This window comes from Natrix helvetica (assembly GCF_964273705.1).
Source record: "Natrix helvetica genome assembly, chromosome: 9".
Lineage (NCBI taxonomy): Eukaryota > Metazoa > Chordata > Lepidosauria > Squamata > Natricidae > Natrix > Natrix helvetica.
The window spans coordinates 3,579,681-3,600,514 of record NC_138560.1 but is presented as its reverse complement, the minus strand read 5'-3'; the positions used below and the strand labels follow the sequence as shown (position 1 = coordinate 3,600,514).

At 48.5% G+C, this 20,834-nt stretch overlaps 1 protein-coding gene across 5 annotated transcripts in view; it reads right to left on the bottom strand.

Annotated features, from left to right (window-relative positions):
- Window positions 1-6,692: 6,692 nt before the first annotated feature.
- PPP1R37 (protein phosphatase 1 regulatory subunit 37) overlaps window positions 6,693-20,834 on the bottom strand; it is a 36,379-nt gene continuing 22,237 nt past the window's right edge. For 4 of the 5 annotated variants that reach the window (XM_081962531.1, XM_081962530.1, XM_081962532.1 and 1 more), the window contains 8 exons: window positions 19,934-20,084; window positions 16,863-17,018; window positions 16,089-16,201; window positions 15,177-15,318; window positions 14,896-15,062; window positions 12,859-13,840; window positions 11,214-11,304; window positions 6,693-9,896 (listed from right to left, as the gene is read on the bottom strand). In XM_081962531.1, the coding sequence (XP_081818657.1) occupies window positions 11,222-11,304; window positions 12,859-13,840; window positions 14,896-15,062; window positions 15,177-15,318; window positions 16,089-16,201; window positions 16,863-17,018; window positions 19,934-20,084 (1,794 nt within the window). In that variant the 3' untranslated portion in view covers window positions 6,693-9,896; window positions 11,214-11,221. Of the gene's footprint in view, window positions 9,897-10,041; window positions 10,168-11,213; window positions 11,305-12,858; window positions 13,841-14,895; window positions 15,063-15,176; window positions 15,319-16,088; window positions 16,202-16,862; window positions 17,019-19,933; window positions 20,085-20,834 lie in introns of those variants that run through there. The other variant, XM_081962533.1, reaches the window with a different exon arrangement.

Genomic DNA, 20,834 nt, shown 5'->3' with positions numbered 1-20,834 from the left:
GTTGTTGCTGTGGGGGTGGGTGGGAAATGAGGAGATATTCCCCTCCTTCATCTTAAGCATTGAGAGAACCCGGGCTATCCATCAGCTACATAATAAACAATAATTCACATTGGCTGCAGAAGTTTGTGTTTTCTTGGAGAATTCTCAGTTTTTAAATTGGGAGGGTGATCCTGCCTGGGTATGTCTGTTGTCATTAAGAGATATTATCACTATTTTTATCGGGGTGGTGCTCATCTCCGTTTCAAAGCCGAAGAGCCAGCGCTGTCCGAAGATGTCTCCATGGTCACGTGGCCGGCATGACTAAACGCCGAAGGTGCACGGAACACTGTTCCCTTCCCACCAAAGGTGGTTTCTGTTTTTCCACTTGCATTTTTACGTGCTTTCGAACTGCTAGGATGGCAGAAGCTGGGCAAGTAACGGGAGCTCACTCTGTTAAGTGGCGCTAGGGATTCAAACCACCGAACTGCTGACCTTTCTGATAAACAAGCTCATCATCTTAGCCACTGAGCCACCGCATCCCAGGGAATTCATCGGTTTCACTTAATGACCACTGCAAAAAAAGATTGCATAGTGATAACCGACTGTACAACTGTCATCATTGACGACTTTAATTGCCGAGCTTTACTGTGGTTGTAAATTGAGGAGTTTCGGTGTTTATTTTGCTGCAGAATTAGATCCTCTCTATTCCTGCTGGCTCGTAAGTTTATTTGCAAAGATATTTGTGAATATTGTTCTCATTTAACCCTCACCTTAATGAGGGGGGGGAGTGCTGTGTCAAGTTGTTAACAATAGAGGGACTTCCCCTTCCTTTTATGTTTCCACCACTAATGTGATATATATGATTTCAAAATATAAACCAAAACATACAGTTGTCTAGTCTCTCATCACTGTAATTAGGTTTATAAATTCATCAGGGCGAATTGATCCACGCTTGAGATAAAATTTCAGGCTGCAGGCCGAGTGGGTGGTTTTCTGAGAGACACATATCCTCTCTACATCAACATTCCTTGCAAGTAGAAAACTAGCTGCTAAGGAAGTGGTGTTCCTCACGAAGCTACATTTCTGCATGCAAGGAGATGAAATTTGGGGAGTCCGCATGATAAGGGGAAAAACCCTCTTTTTTTCCCGAAAGTTTACATAGATAGTTCAAAAATTGCTCCTGTATGTAAGAATGTAAGTACGCTGTAAATCCAGATTTCATTCATTTAGAAGAAATTCAGAATACAAGCAGGAGCTAACCAAAAGATTTAGAATAGAATAGAATAGAATAGAATAACAGAGTTGGAAGGGACCTTAGAGGTCTTCTAGTCCAGCCCCCTGCTTAGGCAGGAAACCCTACACCACCCTACACATTTTATTGAGTTGAGTCACAATGGAATTGATCTACAGACCAAGACCCCACTGTTTAGTGTACATAAAAGAATTAGGCAGATGTTCAACCCTCACAGCTGCCATCTTGACTTTTTTGACTGTTATAATAAAACAGAGCAAGACTGGATACATTTCAACCTCAAAACCACGTTTTTTTCCAGCCAAGAAACTGTCTTCAAGGTCACGGATAAAAATTTGATTTTCCATGCCGAAAATGCACCAAAAATAAACGTGGTCTCCTAGAGCCTAAAAGCCTTAGTCTTTTTAATTTGTGTAATTTTAATCCATTTTAATAGTCATAATTGTTGGCCATTTGTGTGTTTTATCTTGTGGCAAGCTGCCCAGAGTCATCTTGAAGTGCAAGATGGGTGGCAAATAAATTTAATTACAAAAATTATCGGATGCTTAACGCTCAGCACCTTCTGGAAAGGAGAAAATCACCCGAGGGGGGGAAATACTGAGGAAATCTCAGCTTTGCTCTGAGGCATTTACAATAGGATGAGTAACACAAGATAATTATCCTAATTAATTTTAAATATTTTTTTTCAGAAAGCTGAATAGATCAGGGGGTGGTAACTATGGTTCCTCTACCACCTGTGGACTTCAACTCCCAGAATCCATGAGCCACCTGTCTCAGGAATTCTGGGAATTGAAATTCATAAGTCATAAATATCTGGAGATTCAGAATCACATAGCTTGGGTGATGGGTGCCATAGGTTCACCATCACAGCTGTAGACTAGCCAAACCCCAATCCTGCAAGCCTTCTTCATATGTTTTAGCCTCCAGGCCTTTAATAATCTTAGTTGCTCTTCCTGGTTCTTTTTCCAAAAATCTCAACATCTTCCTTGTAATGATAAAGTGGTCCTAATCAGATGGTGTTTTTTTTTGGCAAGTGGAGGAAAGGCTTCAACTCAAACCTACCTCACAAGGTTGTTATTTTGGAAAGGGGGGAAACAAACAAGGAGTGACCCATCTCTGCATCTCCCCTCCCTTCTGTAGAAGAACTCACATGCCCCCTTAATAGCTTACACACATTCACACATGTTCCAAAAGTTTTACTCCGAGGAGTAGCATGAATCAACCAACTTCAGGAAAATAGGAACGAAGAGCACTGGCTTGGGTTGGTGGGTTATCTCAAAAGATGCCAGGTGTTTTGATCTACTGTACAAAAGAAATACATTCTTTCTTGCATAGCTAAGGAAATTGCACCACCCAGTGGTCCATCAAACAATTTTTCTGCTTTCGTTCACGTAGGCTGGCTCCAGCCATTGTAATAAGACCGGGATGGCGAACTTATGACACGCTGCCACAGGTGGCACAGAGCCCTCTCTGCAGGCATGCCAGCCATCTTCCTTGCCCAACTCCACCGTACATGCGCATGTGCCTCCTGGCGGACAGCTGCTCTTCGGGTCTCTGCTGCGCATGCGCAGGGGTCAGGGTGCATGCGTGGGGTGCATGCACGGGGGGGCACTTGCATTGCATTTTGGGGCCTTACGCAGTGCCCCTGCAACCCGTTTTGGCTTCCAGGTTCTACAGGAGGCCTTCCATGCCATGTTTTGGGCCTGGAAGGCCTCCTGCACCAACCTGGAAGCCAAAAAATGGTGGGACAGGGTGCATGCACGGATGTCTTGCATGCATGTGCAGTGCGTACACAAGAGTGGTGGTGGTGCAGGCATTACATTATGAGTGTGGGTGCTTATGGCACGCGACAAAAAGGTTAGCCATCATTTTACTAAGAGATATTGTAACTGGTTTATTTTCTCACTGGGTGAGCCAACAATTGTGGTTTCTTACAGGAAACCGCAGCTGAACAAGCCAGAGCTTTGCAATGTGTGAATCCGGTTTGTAGCTCTTTGTATACCTGAAGCCTCTCAACACGAGGTGCAAGCAACTTATTTTTAGGAGGAGGAACCTTTTTTTAAATGTTTGGCGTGAATCCAGAGATGTGTTTCTTTTCTAGGGGAGTATGTCAACGCAACTTGATGAAACCCAATTTTAAGGTGATGTGTGTGAATCGAGACAGATGCTTTCCCACATCTTACCTGAGATCACCTATTTTTCTCTTCCTACAGCGCAGGACCTTGTGTTTTCTTTTTCTTTTCAAATCAACTTGAGTATTGACTGATTGGTTACGCCTGGAATTGACCGACTGGCTTGTCAACCGAGTTGTGAGCATGACTGGTCTGAAGTCACCTACCTGGCTTTCATGCTTAAGGCAGGACTAGAACTCACCATCTCCTGGTGACTGACCCAAAGTTTCCCAGCTGGCTTTCATGCCTAAAGTGAGACTAGAACTCCCAGTCTCCTGGTGTTTGGCCCAAAGTGAGACTAGAACTCCCAGTCTCCTGGTGTTTGGCCCAAAGTGAGACTAGAACTCCCAGTCTCCTGGTGATTGGCCCAAAGTGAGACTAGAACTCCCAGTCTCCTGGTGATTGGCCCAAAGTGAGACTAGAACTCCCAGTCTCCTGGTGTTTGGCCCAAAGTGAGACTAGAACTCCCAGTCTCCTGGTGTTTGGCCCAAAGTGAGACTAGAACTCCCAGTCTCCTGGTGATTGGCCCAAAGTGAGACTAGAACTCCCAGTCTCCTGGTGTTTGGCCCAAAGTGAGACTAGAACTCCCAGTCTCCTGGTGTTTGGCCCAAAGTGAGACTAGAACTCCCAGTCTCCTGGTGTTTGGCCCAAAGTGAGACTAGAACTCCCAGTCTCCTGGTGATTGGCCCAAAGTCTCCTAGCTAGCCTTCATGCCAGAGGCAGGACTAGAACTCATCATCTCCTGGTTTTTGGTCTGGTGCGTTCAACACTAGAGCACTGTTTCTCAACTTTGGCAACTTGAAGATGTGTGGACTTCGACTCCCAGAATTCCCCAGCCACAAGTCTTAAAGTTGCCAAGGTTGAGAAAGAACTAATTGGCCTTCCAGTTTAATACTGTAGGCCAGGGGTGTCCAAACTTGGGAACTTTTAAGACTTGTGGACTTCAACCCCCAGAATTCCCCAGCCAGCAGAGCTGGCTGGGGAATTCTGGGAGTTAAAGTCCACAAGTCTTAAAGTTCCCAAGTTTGGACACCCCTGCTGTAGGCTATTGTTTCTCAACTGTGGGCACTTGGTGTGAGGACTTCAACTCCCAGAATTCCCCAGCTGGCCTAGTTGGGAGTGGAAGTCCTCACATCTTCAAACACAGCTCTCGGCTTAATGGCCAGCTGTGGCTTAGGGCGTTGTGTGAATGTTGTCATTAGGATGAATTCTTCAAAGTATGATTGGGTGAAGACCTCAAGCAGGAAGTTGAGTCAACTTGGTCATTCTCAGTCAAGATGCTTCCATCTCATAGCAAATGTCTGAACTCCAAATCCCCTTATTTTTCCTCTTAAAAGTTATTTCCCATTCTTCTGACAGAGAGCTGTTACTCATGGATGGGCCCAATCCATAAAAAAAAAAACACTTGCATTTCTTTGACCGATGCATTTTTTCTTATGTCTACAATCCTAGTTTTCATTCAGTCCTATACCGCTAGCCAAGGAAAAATCTCCAGCTCTCTTTGCATTCTAAATTTGGTTTCCCAAATTATGGGGGTGCAGAGGAGATGTGACTTGGGAAGTTCATATTTTAAACTGCAAACCCTGGGCAATAAACAGTTTGGAAATGCAGAGTTTTTCTCAAGAAAGTTTATTTCAACCAGGCACGAGAGTAATAAATCCATTAAGTGGCATGAACACAAAAATTACTTAAGAGCCTCCTTTAATTATAAAAAGTACATGACCAAGAAGGATTTTCCCCCCTTCTCTATATCTTCAGAAAGAAAAGAATTAACTTATTTTATCTATTTGCCACTTCTTGTCAAGGGCTGAAGAGCCAAAAAATAATATTCCAGCCTATTTTGGAACATGCGTGAAGGAGAGCAGCATGGAAACACTTTGGTCTCTGCAAACCAGCCCTATCCCTGGTTAAGAACCACAAACCAAGATAAAAGTTTAATCCTCGGCTTACGACCACAACTGAACCCAACATTTCTGTTGCTAAGCAAGAGTTTTTAAGTGAGTTTTGCCACATTTTACCACCTTTCTTGACAAGAGTTAAGTGAATCTGGCTTCCCCATTGACCTTGCTTGTCAGGATACAAAAGGGATCACATGCCCCCGGGAAACTGCAACCGTCATAAATACGAGTCAGTCGGCAAGCATCCGAAATTTGATCAGGTGACCACGCGGCTGCTACAATGGTCCCAAGTGTGAAAAAGGATTGAAAGTCACCATTTTTAGTGTCATGGTATCTTCAAACAGTCAGTAACTAAATGGATGTAAGTCGAGGACTACCTGTACTCCCGTCTTTCCACCAGGTAGGAACTCAAGGTTGCCTAAAGAAATGCTGGATTAGAGTTACTTCGGATTCACAAGGCCGGGATAAGCTTCAAGTAAAGAGGTGCTCTTCCCAAGGCACCCCAACTTTCTCCTTGGCTTCTGGTTACCCCAAAGTCCTTGTGGGGGGAAACAAACACCCCCCTTTGCATCCAAGCTTTTGGGGGGGTTGTCGTGTCAAACTGAATTGCTCATACATTTTCTGCAGCTGAATTTGAGGCCTTCCCTTCAGTTGGTCCTTGATTATCCTTTGCTTAATAACTGTGGAAAAAATATAAAGAAAAAAAACCCATCCACCCAAGCTTCAGTCATGTGGGTGTCTCAACTTAGGACTGGATTTCTGGTGCCAATTGCAGTCGCAAGATGAGAACTACTTTAAGCGAACTCCAGCCAAGCCCACTTCTCTTCCTCCTTGGCTCCCTTCCCCCTTGTTAAGATGGTTGCATTTTTATTGAACTCTAGATTAGGGGGGTGAGGAACGATGACTGGTGGACTTCAACTCCCAGAATTCCTGAGCCAGCCATGTTACATGACTGGTGGACTTCAACTCCCAGAATTCACGAGTTGACCATACTTTGTGACTTGTGGACATCAACTCCCAGAATTCCTGAGCCAGCCATGTTACATGACTGGTAGACTTCCACTCCCAGAATTCCTGAGTATGGCTGGATCAGGAATTCTAGGAGTTGAAGTCCACAGTCATGAAGGAGGCCACCGTTCCCCACCACTGCTCTAGGATGGTGGCCAGAAATCCCAGCCAATAAAATAAAATAAAAAGAACAAGGAGAGAGACCAGGCTAGTCCTAGTGTCGTTGCCCCCCCCTCCCCCGCTTTTTCTTTTTTACAAAAAAAAAAAATAGAAAATTGGGCTACCCAGTCTACTGGGGCCACAATGAGGCAGAAAACCAGAGGCCGTGCCATCAGAACAATTCCTCCTTATGTCTGATCGGAAGAGACGGAAAGGAGGCACGTGATGAATGCAGCTTTTTTCATTTAATAGAAGACAGCTTCCATAAAAATAAAACGACACGCACGCACACACCCCAGACGGAAATGACAAAATAAGCCAAAAGGGGAAAGGGAGGGGGGTGGGGGAAATCCCACAAAAATCAAACTTAGTGCCATGGAAGGGAAGGGTAAACAGAGGGTTAATGCAGCCAGATCTTCATCAATAGGGATGGTTTTATTTATTTATTGGGGGGGGGGGAGAATGCATTAACCCTCCCTTTACAAAGAAGCATGGTGTGATTGTGTCTGAGTGTGTGTGTGTGTGTGTGTATGCATGAGGGTGTGAGAGAGGATGTCATGGTCAAGAGGAAGACAGGGGGGGGGCAGACGGAAAAGGTGTCTCTCCTGCCCCCCCATCCCGAAATTCAATGCAGAAAAAAAAAAGTGCCATTTTTTTCATGCTCCCTGATCAAGATTTCATTGCACTTAAGAAAAACAAACAAACAAACACGGATTTTTAAAAATGAAGTCAAAAGTTTTTGTTTTTTTAAAGTCCTGCACCGACTCCGTAGTTAGCTTCTCCCTCTCTTCACCTCCTCCGGTCAGTTTTGTAGGGGAAATGGAGGAGTGGGGGGGGGAGGAAAAAAAGGGTATTTTGAGGAGAAAGAAACCGAGGAGAACGTTTTCTTTTCTGCGTCCTCAAACGAGTACCGTAAATAAATAATTTAAAAAATCATCATCGTCCCTTTTGCTTTGGATGGCTGAGACGGGCAGTGCCATCCCATGGTTATTGTGGCAGGGAGGGAGGGAGGGAGATGGCGATGAAAAACTTTTGCTTTTCCTCCTGGTTTTCTTTCGCGGGGAGCTTTGTGGAGGGAGACTTTAAAGAGAGAGTTTTGGGAAGTTTTTTCCCACAGATCTTCTTTGGTCTCCGAGATTTTAAGAATCTTCGGTCTCCGAAGAATGCCTTTGTTTCCAACCACCAGTTGGCTCCCCCTTGGGCCCACTCAAAAGCCACCCCGTCAAAATGGCTGCTCGTCCCAGGGGAGCACCGGTCAGTCTTTGGCGTCTCCGCGGATGGGCAGGAAGCTCCGTTTGGAGGGCTGAGCCGTTTTGAGACGGTATCCACACCCCAGGGGTCTCTGGCTTCTGGTCGCCTCTGGATAGCTTTCTCTTGCTCGGTTCCAACCGAGGGACGGTTGGGAGGGGAGGAGAGGAGGTGTGAGTGCCCACCAGCCTTGAGGGTCTGCTCAAAGGGGAACATATTGGGGAGGGGGGGAGGCGGGGTTCTTCGAAAAGCCCTTCCCTGAGAAATTGTTCCAACCTCCCCCACAACACCGTTGGCAGCAGGTGTCCAAGCGTGGCTCTTAGGAAGACTTGTGGGCTTCCTCTCCCAGAATTCCCCAGCCAGCAGAGCTGAGCTGGCTGGGGAATTCTGGGAATTGAAGTCCACGGGGTCTTAAAATGGCCCCAGTTGGATACTCCTGGTCTACAGTCATCCTTTCACCTCCTTTCCTGCAGAGATTCTCAGAGCACCCCGAAACCAGGACGTCCAGCCAAGGTCTTCTTCCCAGCACAGGTGGGAAGTGGGAGAGACCCAGCCCAACTTCACCTGGTTTCCCCCTCCTAAAAGCGTCCCCCCACTTTTGGGGGCCAAACCGTAAAAGCAGCCCCGGGGGAGACAGACAGGAGCTATTCTGGAAGGGCCAGGTGAGGTGCAGCTCACTTTTCAACCCCACCTCCACCTGTTAAGAAGAAGGTGGAAAGGCCTGCAAAATGAAGAGTATATGGGGGCATATCGAGGGAGGGGGGAGGAAAAAAAGAATGGGGAGGGGGGCAAAACTACCCTGAACCCAGCGGCGTCTGTACAACGGCTCTCACATCAGTTTTGTCGGGCGGGATGAGCCCCCCTCCCCGCTCACACGCAATACAGGCCCTCTGCAAGTCCTTTGACAGTCCATGGAAGAGTTTCCGTTGTCCCCATGGGTGGAAAAGCCAATCCCTTCAAGATGCAACCCTGATTCTTCTCACAATAAATCGAAGAATTCGGCCTGGCTGGCGTTCACATTTGCGGGGCAACGGAGGGAGAGGAATTGCTGCGCACACCCCCTCTCCCCAATTGCACCATGTGTCCTGGGCTGGTAGCAAACTGTCCCCACGTGGAACCCCCGTGAGGAAGACTTCTGCTCCTTCTTTTCATGAACGGAAAGAATGAAGGAAGCCGCTGGGTCACTCTGACCGGGATGCCCAACTTCGAGGCAAAGAGTCTTCCTGTGCCACTTTAAATAAGACACCGAACCAAAAATAACAACAATAATAATAGAACAAACATGGAGACATGACGAAGGAAGGGAAGGAGATATGAATGCACGCGTGTGTCGCTAAAGGAGATGAGAGAGGGATAAAAATAAATAAGTCATCTGGGCTGAGAAACAGCAGCTGGAATCGTCCTGCTTAAGGTGAGAAAAGTGTGTCTGTGTGTTTGTGTGTGTGTGTGTTTTTCAGGCAAGGGGGGGGCATGACAACATGACAAATTTGCCACCTTGACTCAGCGCTGTCACAAACTCTCTCCTCGGTCTGCAACACGACCGAGAGCCTAGTCACATCTGCACTGCAGGAGGAGCCAAAAAACCCCGCAGGACTTGGTTTAAATCCTTTTTTCCTTTTTCCTTTTTCCTTGGTTTAAAAGTTTAAAAGAAGATGGCAGCAGTCCGGAGACGTCCAGAGCCGACAAAAATTCAACCTGACTTGCGGGGAATCTTTCCAGAAAGAAAGAAAAAGGAACACGAGGGGGAGGGGGAAAAAAAACATTGCAAGTGCCCTTGGCTAGTGTTCCGGAAGGAGAAAACCGAGGCCATTTTCCCTCTCAAGAATTCGTCCTTGGTCTCAAGTACAAAAAAAGGTTTTTCTTTCTTCTTCTTTTTCTCTGGATTCGAGGTCTCCCTTTTGCCGGTTTTCCTGGATCGGTCCTGCGAGACGGCGGGTCTCTTCTCGGAGGAAGACGTCGAGAATGTCAAAAAAAGAAAAAAGAAAAAAGGGAGGGGGAGACAGGGGGAGGGGGAGAAAGAGGGAGAGGGGTGGGTTGCATCTGGAAACAAAGCTCTTTGGGAAGGGAGAAGGCATTTGGTTGCCCCGGTATTTCAGTGTCCGCTTTGGGATCGCTCGGTGGAGGCAGGGAGTAAAGCTAGTGTTTCTCCAAAGCAACCGGCTGCTCAGCGACTGGCCAGAACTGAAAGAGAAGAAGAGGAGGAGGAGGAGGAGGAGGAGGAGGAGGAGGAGGAGGAGGAGGAGGAGGAGGAGGAGGAGGAGGAGGAGGAGGAGGAGGAGGAGGAGGAGGAGGAGGAGGAGGAGGAGGAGGAGGAGGAGGAGGAGGAGGAGGAGGAGGAGGAAGAAGAAGAAGGAAGTTTAGAGTAATGGTATTGTTAAGATATTTGGTGCTGTCCGAGCTGGATGGTTTTCTCACAGACGTTTCATGACCGAACAGGGTAACATCATCAGTGCTAGAGGGGAGGGGAGGGGAGGGGAGGAGGAATAGGTTACTATTCACCACGAAAAACAGCTGCTCACTCCCTAGTGGACCAGCTTGCAGGTCAGTCCCACACTGAGAGAATCAATGGGGAATCCATTCAGGTAGACCCCTTAGTTCAGGGGTGTCCAAACTTGGGAACTTTAAGACTTGTGGACTTCAACTCCCAGAATTCCCCAGCCAGCCATGCTGGCTGGAGAATTCTGGGGGTTGAAGTCCACAAGTCTTAAAGTTCTCAAGTTTGGACACCCCTGCCTTAGTCAGTAGAAGGGCCCTCCTTCCATCCATGGGTCTCTGGGGAGAGGGGAAGTGACCTCACAGGAGTCATCACCCTGTCACGAAACTTGTATCATTGGCCTCACTAAGTGACATCATCAGTGCTAGAAAGGAGGGGAGTTTATGGAGGAGGGGGGGGACAGGAGGAGGACTGTGGACTCCTACTTGATTGTAGGGCAGTTAATATCATCAGTGCCAGAAGGAAGTGGGGTTTGTGGAAAGGGGAAGGAGAAAAGAAGGAGAAAAGGAGGAGAACAATAACTCTGGGGTCTTTGGTACTCTGAGCTGGGTGGTTTTCTCAATTCATTATCCAACATGGTAACATTTTGGCAGTTCGATCCTGACCGGCTCAAGGTTGACTCAGCCTTACCTTCTTCCGAGGTCGGTAAAACAAGGACCCAGATTGTTGGGGGGGGGGGGGGGACGGCAGCAAGAGGCTGACTCTGTAAACAGCTTAGAAAGGGCTGTAAAAGCACTGTAAAGCGGTATATAAGTCTAAGGGCCACTGCTATAATTTTTTAAAAAAAGATTAAACCCCCACCTCCTTCTAACACTGATGATGTTACCTAGTTGGGTCGTGAAACATCTGCAAGCAAACAACCAACCACACAAACCAAAGAAAACCAATCCACCTGGTGGCCAAACAGCTCTGTCTTGACTGCACACCTCAATTCTCCTTTCTTGGGGACGTGATTTTAGTTGAAAACACCCTCCTTTGCCCACGGCGAGGGGGCTGCCCCTTACCTAAAGTGTCACATTGGTTCCTGTCCCATCTCTAGGCTTGCTTCCAAGAGTAACTCCTCCAGTTCCTTCTCGTTTTTGGAACAGTTCAACTCTGAAAAAACAGAAATGGACCATTGGAGCCTCACGGAGCCATCATCAGGCTGACCAAGAAGAGATCAGGGCTTCCACCAGCAACAAGTCCTGAAGCCCCTGCAGAGTGGCTACCAAGCCATCACTTTTGACATGACGGGCGGAGAAAAATGATCCTATCGATGGGAAAGAATCGTATTTGCTGAGGTAAGATCCACAAACTCTTTTTTTTTCTCTTTTAGCCACCCTTGCATTGAGCTGGAATCGGAGCGACTGAACAGAGCTTCAGAATTTACTAGCCCGATGCCCTCCCTGACACCTACGCAGAGTTCACAGCAGACAATAAATTATTGTCCCCGAGAGAGAAAAATATCTGCTGCTAAAGGTAAAAGTTCCCCTTGCACATATGTGCTAGTTGTTCCCGACTCTAGGAGGCGGTGCTCATAATCTGTTTCAAAGCCAAAGAGCCAGCACTGTCCAAAGACGTCTCCGTGGTCAGGTGGCCGGCAGGACTCAATGCCAAAGGCGCACAGAACGCTGTTCCCTTCCCACCAAAGGTGGTCCCTATTTTTCTACTTGCAATTTTTACATGCTTTCGAACTGCTAGGTTGGCAGAAGCTGGGACAAGTAACCGGAGCTCCCTCCATTACGCGGTGCTAGGGGTTCAAACCACCAAACTGCCAACCTTTCTGATCAACAAGCTCAGAGTCTTAGCCACTGAGCCACCGCCTCTGTCTATCCATCCAGCCATCCCACTATCTGCTGCTACCTAGCATCAAACTCACAGCCTCCTGAATGAGGCAAGAGCAGCACTTCTAGGCCACCACTCTAAAATTCTGGAATTTTAATGCCACTTAAATTAGGGGTGTGTCAAACCACGGCAGCTTTAAGACCTGTGGCCTTCAATTCCCAGAATTCCCCAGCCACCATGGCTGGCTGAGGAATTCTGAGAGTCGAAGTCCACAGGACTTAAAAGTATCCAAGGATGGACGCACCCCTGATTTAGATGTTTTGACCTAGTCTCACCTGCTTTTCGATCCTTCCTCTTCCTCCTGGTTTTTCGGGAGCGTCTCGCCAGCACCCCACCCTGCACATCAAGCCTTGCCTTCACCCCAAAGGAGCTCAAGAGGGCCCCCTCCCCTCCCAGGCTGCTCAACCCCAGGACAATAAATCAAATGCAGATTGCGGGCCCAATTTGGCCCGGTCATTTCATTCTGCTGTTATACCAGGGGTCGGAAACCTTAAACACTCCATTTGGATCCGTTTCCCACAAAAAAGAAAACACCCGGAGCCAAAAAACTCTTCCAGTGCCTGACTATTTCCTGAGTGGCCACAAAACTAGAATATGTAGTTGAATTAAAGCTTCTTTTTTCTTCTGAAACTTTTCTTGGATTTATTCATGGTTGGTCTACTGGGGGTCAGAAAGCTCAATAAATCGCGTGCTGGCGGGTATCACACATTGGCGGTTGTGACCCATATTTTGAGCGGCAAAAGAGCCGCAGCAGAGGGATGAAAGAGCCACACGTGGCTCCAGAGCCAGGGGCTGCTGTTATACCAAGCCTTTCTGCTTTCTTACCATGTTCCAGAGCGCAGCTGGCTCTTTTCCCATCGTATCCTAAAGGGGGGTCAGGCAGCGCACGAAGAAACTCCGTCTTTACCCCGTTAGGAAGCAGAGAAAGGTGGGCAGCGTCCTCACAGGACCCAGAGTTCATTTTGCCAGGGCCCGTGTGGGAACTCGGCGTGGGGGGCGGGCTTTCCAAGCCAGCTGTGGGTCCAGCCACAGTTCCACTGGTCTCTGCTTTTGCGCCTTCAGTCTTTATGGGCAGAGCGGGGGGCAAGGAGTCCGCCTGCCTCGACGGAGGTGCCGACAGAGCTGCGGGCCCTGCCTTCTGCTGGGCTGCCCTCGCCTCCACCTTCTCCGGCAAGCTCTCCACCCGCGTCACCACGAAGATTTTGTGGCCTCGGCCCGGACTGGAAACCGATATCCGTTTCTCACTTCCCGGAGAACTGACCTGCAGTGGTGGGCTGCTTTTGGTTTCTATTCGAAGTTCACATTTGATTTCTTCCACAGCGTTCGAGAGGGGGGCCTTGTCTTCGGTGCCAAGGATGTCCCGGGCCTTCTCGGGAGAGCCCACCCCGAGGGGTCCTTCCATGTGGTTGGGCTTGCTGTGTTGTCCTGATGGAGAGAAAGTCTCTGTTTGCGACGTCCCCTCCTCCTTCTCCTCTTCCTCCTCTTCGGTGTCTGAATCAGAATCGCAGAGGGTGTTGCCGTCAGCGGCCGTTCTCTGCTCCGCTGCTCCGTTCTCGCGGGGTATCAAGGCTTTGGCAACTTCTTCCACTTCCACCAGACTGGACACCATGTCCCCGTTCTGCCCGTCCTCTTCCGCCTGCTCCTCCTCCTCCTCCAGAGGTTCCGTGATTGTGATCTCCGGCATGGAGGCCGACTGCTGGAGTTTCTGCTCCTTCTCTTCCTTCTCTTTGGCCAGGACAAAGTTGCGCTTGCAGCCGTTCTGGATCTCGGTCAGGAGGGCTTTCTGCGTCTCGAGGAAACTCTTCACCTGTGAAGAGGAAGGAGGCAGAACAAGGTGAATCCGCGCACTTAAGATGTTCAACTGTGGAGCTTCAAAGACAGGAGCCACCTTTCCTGCATTTCAGTAAAATCTGCCTGACTTCAGATGTGATGCAGGTTGCAAACTCCATCCAAAATCATCTAGCTGGCTTTCGTACCCAAGGCGGGACTAGAACTCCCTGTCTCCCGGTGAGGAGGCTCAGGACCTAGTTACCTGCGGGACCGTATTCTGCCCCATACATCCCTACGACCTATTCGCTCGCACAGAGAGGGACTTCTCCAGGTGCCGTCCACTAGACAATGCCATGGGGCGGCGCCTAGGAGCAGAGCCTTCTCTGTGGCGGGCCCAGCCCTGTGGAATGACCTCCCCCCGGATATTAGGACCACTACAGACCTCCGCTCCTTCCGTGTTAAGCTCAAGACCCACCTTTTTCAAATATCTGGCCTGGCCCAACCATAACTTCGTTACGCTCCTGAGGGGTTTTTAATTTAGCAATTTTATTTAGGGGATTTTAAACTGTGTTTTAACTGTGTTTTTAGCTGTGTTTATTGTCTTTCACTTACAAGTCTACTCTCCTCCATGCACAAATGTAATTGTCCTTGTTTTTTCGTATGTATGTGTGTCCTATGTGTATTTTATCCTTGTGATTGTACGCCGCCCCGAGTCCTTTGGGAGAGGGTTGCGGCTAATCAAATAAAATTTGATTGAATTTGATTGATTGAGTGGTCCATAGTCCCCCACTAGCTTTCATTCCTAAGGAACGACTAGAATTCCCTGTCTCCTGGTGAGTGGTCCATGGTCCCCCACCAGCTTTCATGCCTAAGACAGAACTAGAATTCCCTGTCTCCCGGTGAGTGATCCATAGTCACCCAGCAGCTTCCATGCTTGAGGTGAGACTAGAATTCCTTGTCTCCCGGTGAGTGGTCCATAGTCACCCAGCCAGCTTTCATGCGTAAGACTGTCTCCTGTTTTCTAACCTTTGGGGAGCTGCTCCCTAAGAGAGGGGAGCCCATATTGGGAGCCGGCTACCAACCCCGACTTACCGATTCTTTTTTGGGTTCCCGGTCAAGGTCCAGCCTGAGCAAAGAATGATTGACCTTCAGAGCCAAGGACAAGGCCATCAGCCCCCCCGTCTTGATCTCGTTTTCCCGCAGGTCCAGCCGAAGCAGGCGAGGGCTCTCCGCAATGAACTCCGCCACAGCCACAGCACCTGGGCACCAACAAAAGAGATCATGCAGACCACACACCCACACACCCACACACACACCCCTGGTTTGGGAGGGCTTCCTCCGCCATCCCAGGGAGGGCTGCGAGGTCGGCTTACCTTCGCAGGTCAGTTTGGTGGAAGCCAAGCCCAACCGCAGCACTGAGCGGTTGCTAATGAGCCCGTTCTTCAAGTTGCGGACGCCTTCGTTGCCAATCGGGTTGTGTCCCAAATTCAGGGTCTCCAGGCTCTGGGTGTGAGGCTGAAGGCGCAAGCAGGGCAGGCGGGGGTTTATCATCGCTTCAGGTTCAAACGATCGGTACATTCCCCAGGAAGCAAAATCCTTGATCTGTAGACCTCTCCGGGAAGGTCTTTCAAGTCATCTGAATCCTTCCTTCCTTCCTCTCCTTTTTCCTTCCTTCTTTTCTGCTTTTTCCTTTCCCTCCCTCCCTCCCTCCCCTTCCTTCCTTCCTCTTTTCTTTTTCCTTCCTTCCCTCCCACCTCCCTCTTTTTTCCCTCCTCTCTCCCCTTTTCCTTCCTTCTTTTCTGATTTTTCCTTTCCCTCCCTCCCTCCCCTTCCTTCCTCTTTTCCTTCCTTCCCTTCCTTTTCCCTTTTCCCTCCCACCTCCCCCTTTTCCCCTCCCTTCCTGCCCTTCTTTCCTTCCTTTCTACTTTTTCTTTTCCCTCCTTCCCTCCCCTTCCTTCCGTTTTTCCTTTTCCTTCCTTCCTCTCCTTTTCGCTTTTCCCTTCCGCCTCCCCCCCTTTTCCCTTCCTTTCTGCCCTTCTTTCCTTCCTTTCCCTCCCTCTTTCCCCTTCCTTCCTTCCTCTTTCCCTTCCTTCCTCTCCTTTTCCCTCCCGCCTCCCCCTTTTCCCCTTCCTTCCTGCCCTTTTTTCCTTCCTTTCCACTTTTTCCTTTCCCTCCTTCCCTCCCCTTGATTAAAAAAACAACTGCTCTTTTGTGGGGTTCTCCATAGCCTCCAACTTTCTGATCAAAGACTTTGTCCCGAGATACGGCAAGCGGTTGGGACTCACCAGTGTCATCCCCATGTAGGCCATGCCGGTGTGAGTCAGCTGGTTATTCCACAGCACGAGGGTGACCAGGCCTTTCCGCTGCTCTTTGAGCCCTTCACAGATATAGGCCAATCCTGGGAAGCGCAAGACAAAAGAGTTAAGAAAAAGGGAAGTTTTCTTCATTTGTTTTTGTTTTTTTAAAAATAACACTTAGTAATCCAGAAGTTCGGCATGTTCTGCATTTCGCTTAAGGGAATAAATACATCCGTTTGTTCTTTCTGGAAACTTTGGATTAACTTCCTCTTGGGGTTACAGCTGTCTGAGATTTCTGCATCTGCTTTCAATAATTTTATTTAGGTCCCGGGCAGGATTGTTTGAAAAGAGGAAACGCTGAAAAATGAGCTTCTTGGATTAAGAGGCTTTTTATTAGTTCCCCGAAGAAATGACACACTTTTAAGATCCGGCAAAAAATATATATATATCTTACGGTATTTAAAAAGTCAATTATCAATTGACAGCCCTATTCTCCCAAATCTGAAGAACTTGTCTCCTTGGAAGCTGGACCGATTCAAAAGTAGAATGTTTTATGAATTGACTGCAATAAAATGTATTTTATTCCTTTCCTTGCTTCCTCCCTCCCTCTCTCCCTGCCTCCCTTTCCTTACTCCCTCTCTTTTTCTTCCTTCCTTTCCATCCTCCCTCCCTTCTTCCCTGTCTCCCTTTCCTTACGCCCTCTCTTTTTCTTCTTTCCTTCCTTTCCCTCCCAGAGGATGTTTGAGGCAGGAGCTCCCCTACCTGAGTCCAGGACGTGGTTGTTCCGGAGGTCCAGGATCTGTATGTAGCAGTTGAACTTCAAAAGATTGCCCAGCTGAGCCGAGTCTTGCAGGCTGTTGAGTTTATTATCAGCCAGGTAAAGTTCCCGCAGGTTCATGTTCATTTTCAGAGCCGTCGCTAAGGACAGAGAAATAAACCAATGAGCAAGCAAAAATCTGGGCAGAAGAACAAAAGTTCCACTCCCCCGTGGCTGTGTCAGTACTGGCAGCAAGCCGCAATGATGCAAACAAGCCTGAGAGTTGGCTGCAGTGATGTCAGGGTGTAAGTCGGGGGAGGGGGGGGGCTCAAAAATCCCACCAAAATTCTCTCCCCGTTTGCTGGGTGGGCATGGCCTAGTCGGCCTCCTGCACCACGGTGGGGGGGCCATTTTTACCTTCCCCATGCTCCGGAGGCCCGTTTTCCCCCTCCCCCGAGCTTCTGCATAAGCCCTGCACTTACCTGGCCTCCACAACGGGCTGCGTGGAGACTCCTGGGAGGGGCAGGGTGGGTGGGGAGGGGCGGGGCAGGGGGGGATTTGGAGGTTCTCTGAACATGCCATAATGTTAGCTATTGGGTTCTCCCGAATCTAACTAACTAATCTCACCCCTGTAAGTCTCATCCTAACATTCAAGTGAAGAGAGTTTTATCATGGCACAAGCTGTATGTCATTCTCTGCCCCAGGGACACCCTGCATCCAAGCTGCATTAAGAGGCCTTCCTTTCCAGCTTCTTTTACCTAACACTCTTTTAAGCAGGGGGGGGGGGGAAGCCCTGTGGATTAAGCTGAAGATTTTGTTTTGCATGGTGATCAAAGGATGCGTCGTGTGAAGGGTTAATACCACTTTATAAGGCCCTGGTAAGGCCACACTTGGAATCCTGCATCCAGATTTGGTCACACAATGTAAAAAAAGATGTGGAGACTCTAGAAAGAGGGCAGAGAAGAGCAACAAAGAGGATTAGGGGCCTGGAGGCTAAAACAAATGAGGAACGGTTGCAGGAACTGGGTAGGTCTAGTTGGATTAAAAGAAGGACCAGGGGAGACACGATAGCAGTCTTCCAATATCTCAGGAGTTGCCACAAAGAAGAGGGAGTCAAACTATTCTCCAAAGCTCCAGAAGGCAAGACAAGAAATGATGGATGGAAACTTAGTTCCAGCAACCTGGAACTAAGGAGGAATTTCCTGATAGATAGAATCAGTGAAATGTGGCTTGAGTCCAGAACTTGTGAATGCTCCATCACTGGAGGTTTTTAAGAAGAGATTGGACAGCCATTTGTCTGAAATGGGAAAGGTTTTCCTGCTTGAGTAGGGGGTAGGACTAGAAGACCTCCAAGGTCCCTTCCAACTCTGTTATTCTCCAGGCAATTATGCACAGCACGCAGCCCCAATGGGTGGAATTGCTTGGAGGGAGGCCCTTCTGCATTTGGAAACTTAGGGGAGAACAATTTAAATGCTGTTTTCTCTCAGGTGACCCAAGTCCTCTGCTTGGGATACTGTACACCAGGGCTGTCCAACCTGGTACAAGGTGTCCTGTTTGACCAGGGGGATTGGGTAGTAAATCTCCAAGGTCCCTTCCAGCTCTATTCTGATTGACTGATTGATTGATATAATCTAGGGGTCTCCTGCTTGAGCTGGGGACTGGACTAGAAGATCTCCAAGGTCCCTTCCAGCTCAATTCTGATTGATGGATGGATGGATGGATATGATCTAGCTCTGCTGGCTGGGGAATTCTGGGAGTTGAAGTCCACAAGTCTTAAAGTTGCCAAGTTTGGACACCCCTGATCTAGCAGGTCTCCTGCTTGATCAGTGGCTTGTACTAGAAGACATTAATTGTTTGCCTGTCTGGAAATCCCTCCTTAGTTCAAGGTTGCTTCTCTCCTTCATTAGTTTCCATCTGTTGCTTCTTGTCCTGCCTTGTCCTCGGCTTTGAAACAGAGATGAGCACCGCCCCCTAGAGTTGGGAACGACTAGCGCACACGTGCGAGGGGAACCTTGTATCTTTTTAGAGAAGTAGAAAAGTACATTATTCCTAGCTGAGTCATATAGTTTTCTTCCTCCTCCTCCTCCTCCCTTAAGAGGAGCTTTGGAATGGAAAAACAACCAAGTCAGCTAATGCTGCCTATCGCTGCCATGAGCAAAGGGGATCCGCTTTCAAACTTCATTTATTATTGCTACAGGTTTGCATGTTAAAAGTCCTCCGGGCTGGTTCCAATACATTATTAAAGCTGCAGGATCATCTTTATTTGCCAGAATGTTCATTGTCTCTCCTAAACCCTGAAAGCAGCCTCAGAAGATAAAAAGATGACATGGAATCAGCCGAGGGAGGCCCCACTTACCCAGGGGGCGGGGGGGGGGGGGGGAATCAAGATAACAATGAAGTGATAGAGAATGTGGGGAAGAGGTGAGGGGGGGGCAGCCTTTCATTTGGCTTGTCTGCTCTTTTGCAATACCGCCTGACATTGAAAGGAAAATATTTGTAGCTCAGGGTGCTGCAGGAGAGAGGAGTATGTGGAATGGAAGAGGAGGGAGGAAGAAGAGGAGGAGGAGGGTGACTGTTGGGCCCTCGGTGCTCTCTGAGCTGGTTTTCTTGCAGACGTTTCATGGCCCAAGTAGGGAACATCATCAGTGCTAGAAGGGGGTGGGGTGAAGGGAAGGAAGAGGAGGTGGAGGAGGAGGAAGACTGTTGGGTCCTTGGTGCTTTCTGAGCGTGGTGATTTTCTCGCAGGCGTTTCATGACCCAACTAGATAACATAATCAACGCTATATTTTCTGAGTTTACAGAGAGCAAACCCTACTTCCTTCTAGCGCCGATGATATTGACCAGGTTTGGGTCGTGAAATGCCCGCAAGAAAACCACCAAGCTCCGAGAGCACCAAGGACCCCTCAGGCCTGACATTTTCACCCGACAACAATGCCCTCCGTGCCTAAAATGTTAATTTACTCGCAAAGAAGCATGGCGATCTCATAGCGGGGAAGATCTGCAATGCAGGGTGGGGACTGGGGGGGGCAAAGGGATGCAAAATATTCATGAAAGAACAGCTCAAGCTATTATTCACCCAGTAACATGAGGGGACGGCCGGACAGGCTAGCATTCTCCAGGTGCAGGACCACCAGGCTGTTGCTGATGCGCAAGGCGCGGGCCACAAACGGAGCCGAGTGGTCCAGGAGAGGCGTGTTGCGGGCATCCACGTACTGGAGGCAGTTTGTCTGGGGGAGAAGGAAAACAGCAACGTGTCAGGTGATATGTAGCCATAACAACATTCATTCTAGAAAGCCAAGGTCATCCTTTGTCTCTGCACCTCGGCACCTGACCGGAACTGGGTGGGTGGAAGCTGCCAGTATGGCAGTGGAAGATTGGACCTTGTGATGGGCTTGTGGGTGTGGGGGCAAGATCTTGAACTTTTAACTGGGTGGGGAAAACCGGGGAGCTTTCAGATTCGGGTTTTCCCAGATGTACCAACGTGTCTCTCTTCATAAATTGCAACTTTTGAGCAATACTTTGCCTCGGACTCTGATTTACTTTTGGATGCTATTTGGAACCCTGACATTGATATGGGTCAACAGAAATCAAGGACTTAAGTTCGTTTGTGACTACATTGGGATTCTAGGCTGGCGCCTCTTTTAACTCCGCCCCCAGCTCTGCCACTCCTCCTCCTACACAAAATCAAATACAGATAGACTTAGATACATCTTTAGGATTTGCCTCCCATTCAGGAGAAAAGGTATTAATGGCATATCCATTACAGGCAGTCCTTGACTTACAACAGTTCATTTAGTGACCGTTTGAAGTTACAACAGAGCTGAAAAAAAGTGACTTGCAACCGTTTTTCACAGGGACAATCCTTGCAGCATCCCCATGGTCACATGATCAAAATTCAGACGCTTGCCAATTGATTCATATTTATGACGGTTGCCGTGTCCCGGGGTCATGGGATCCCCTTTTGTGATCGTCTGACA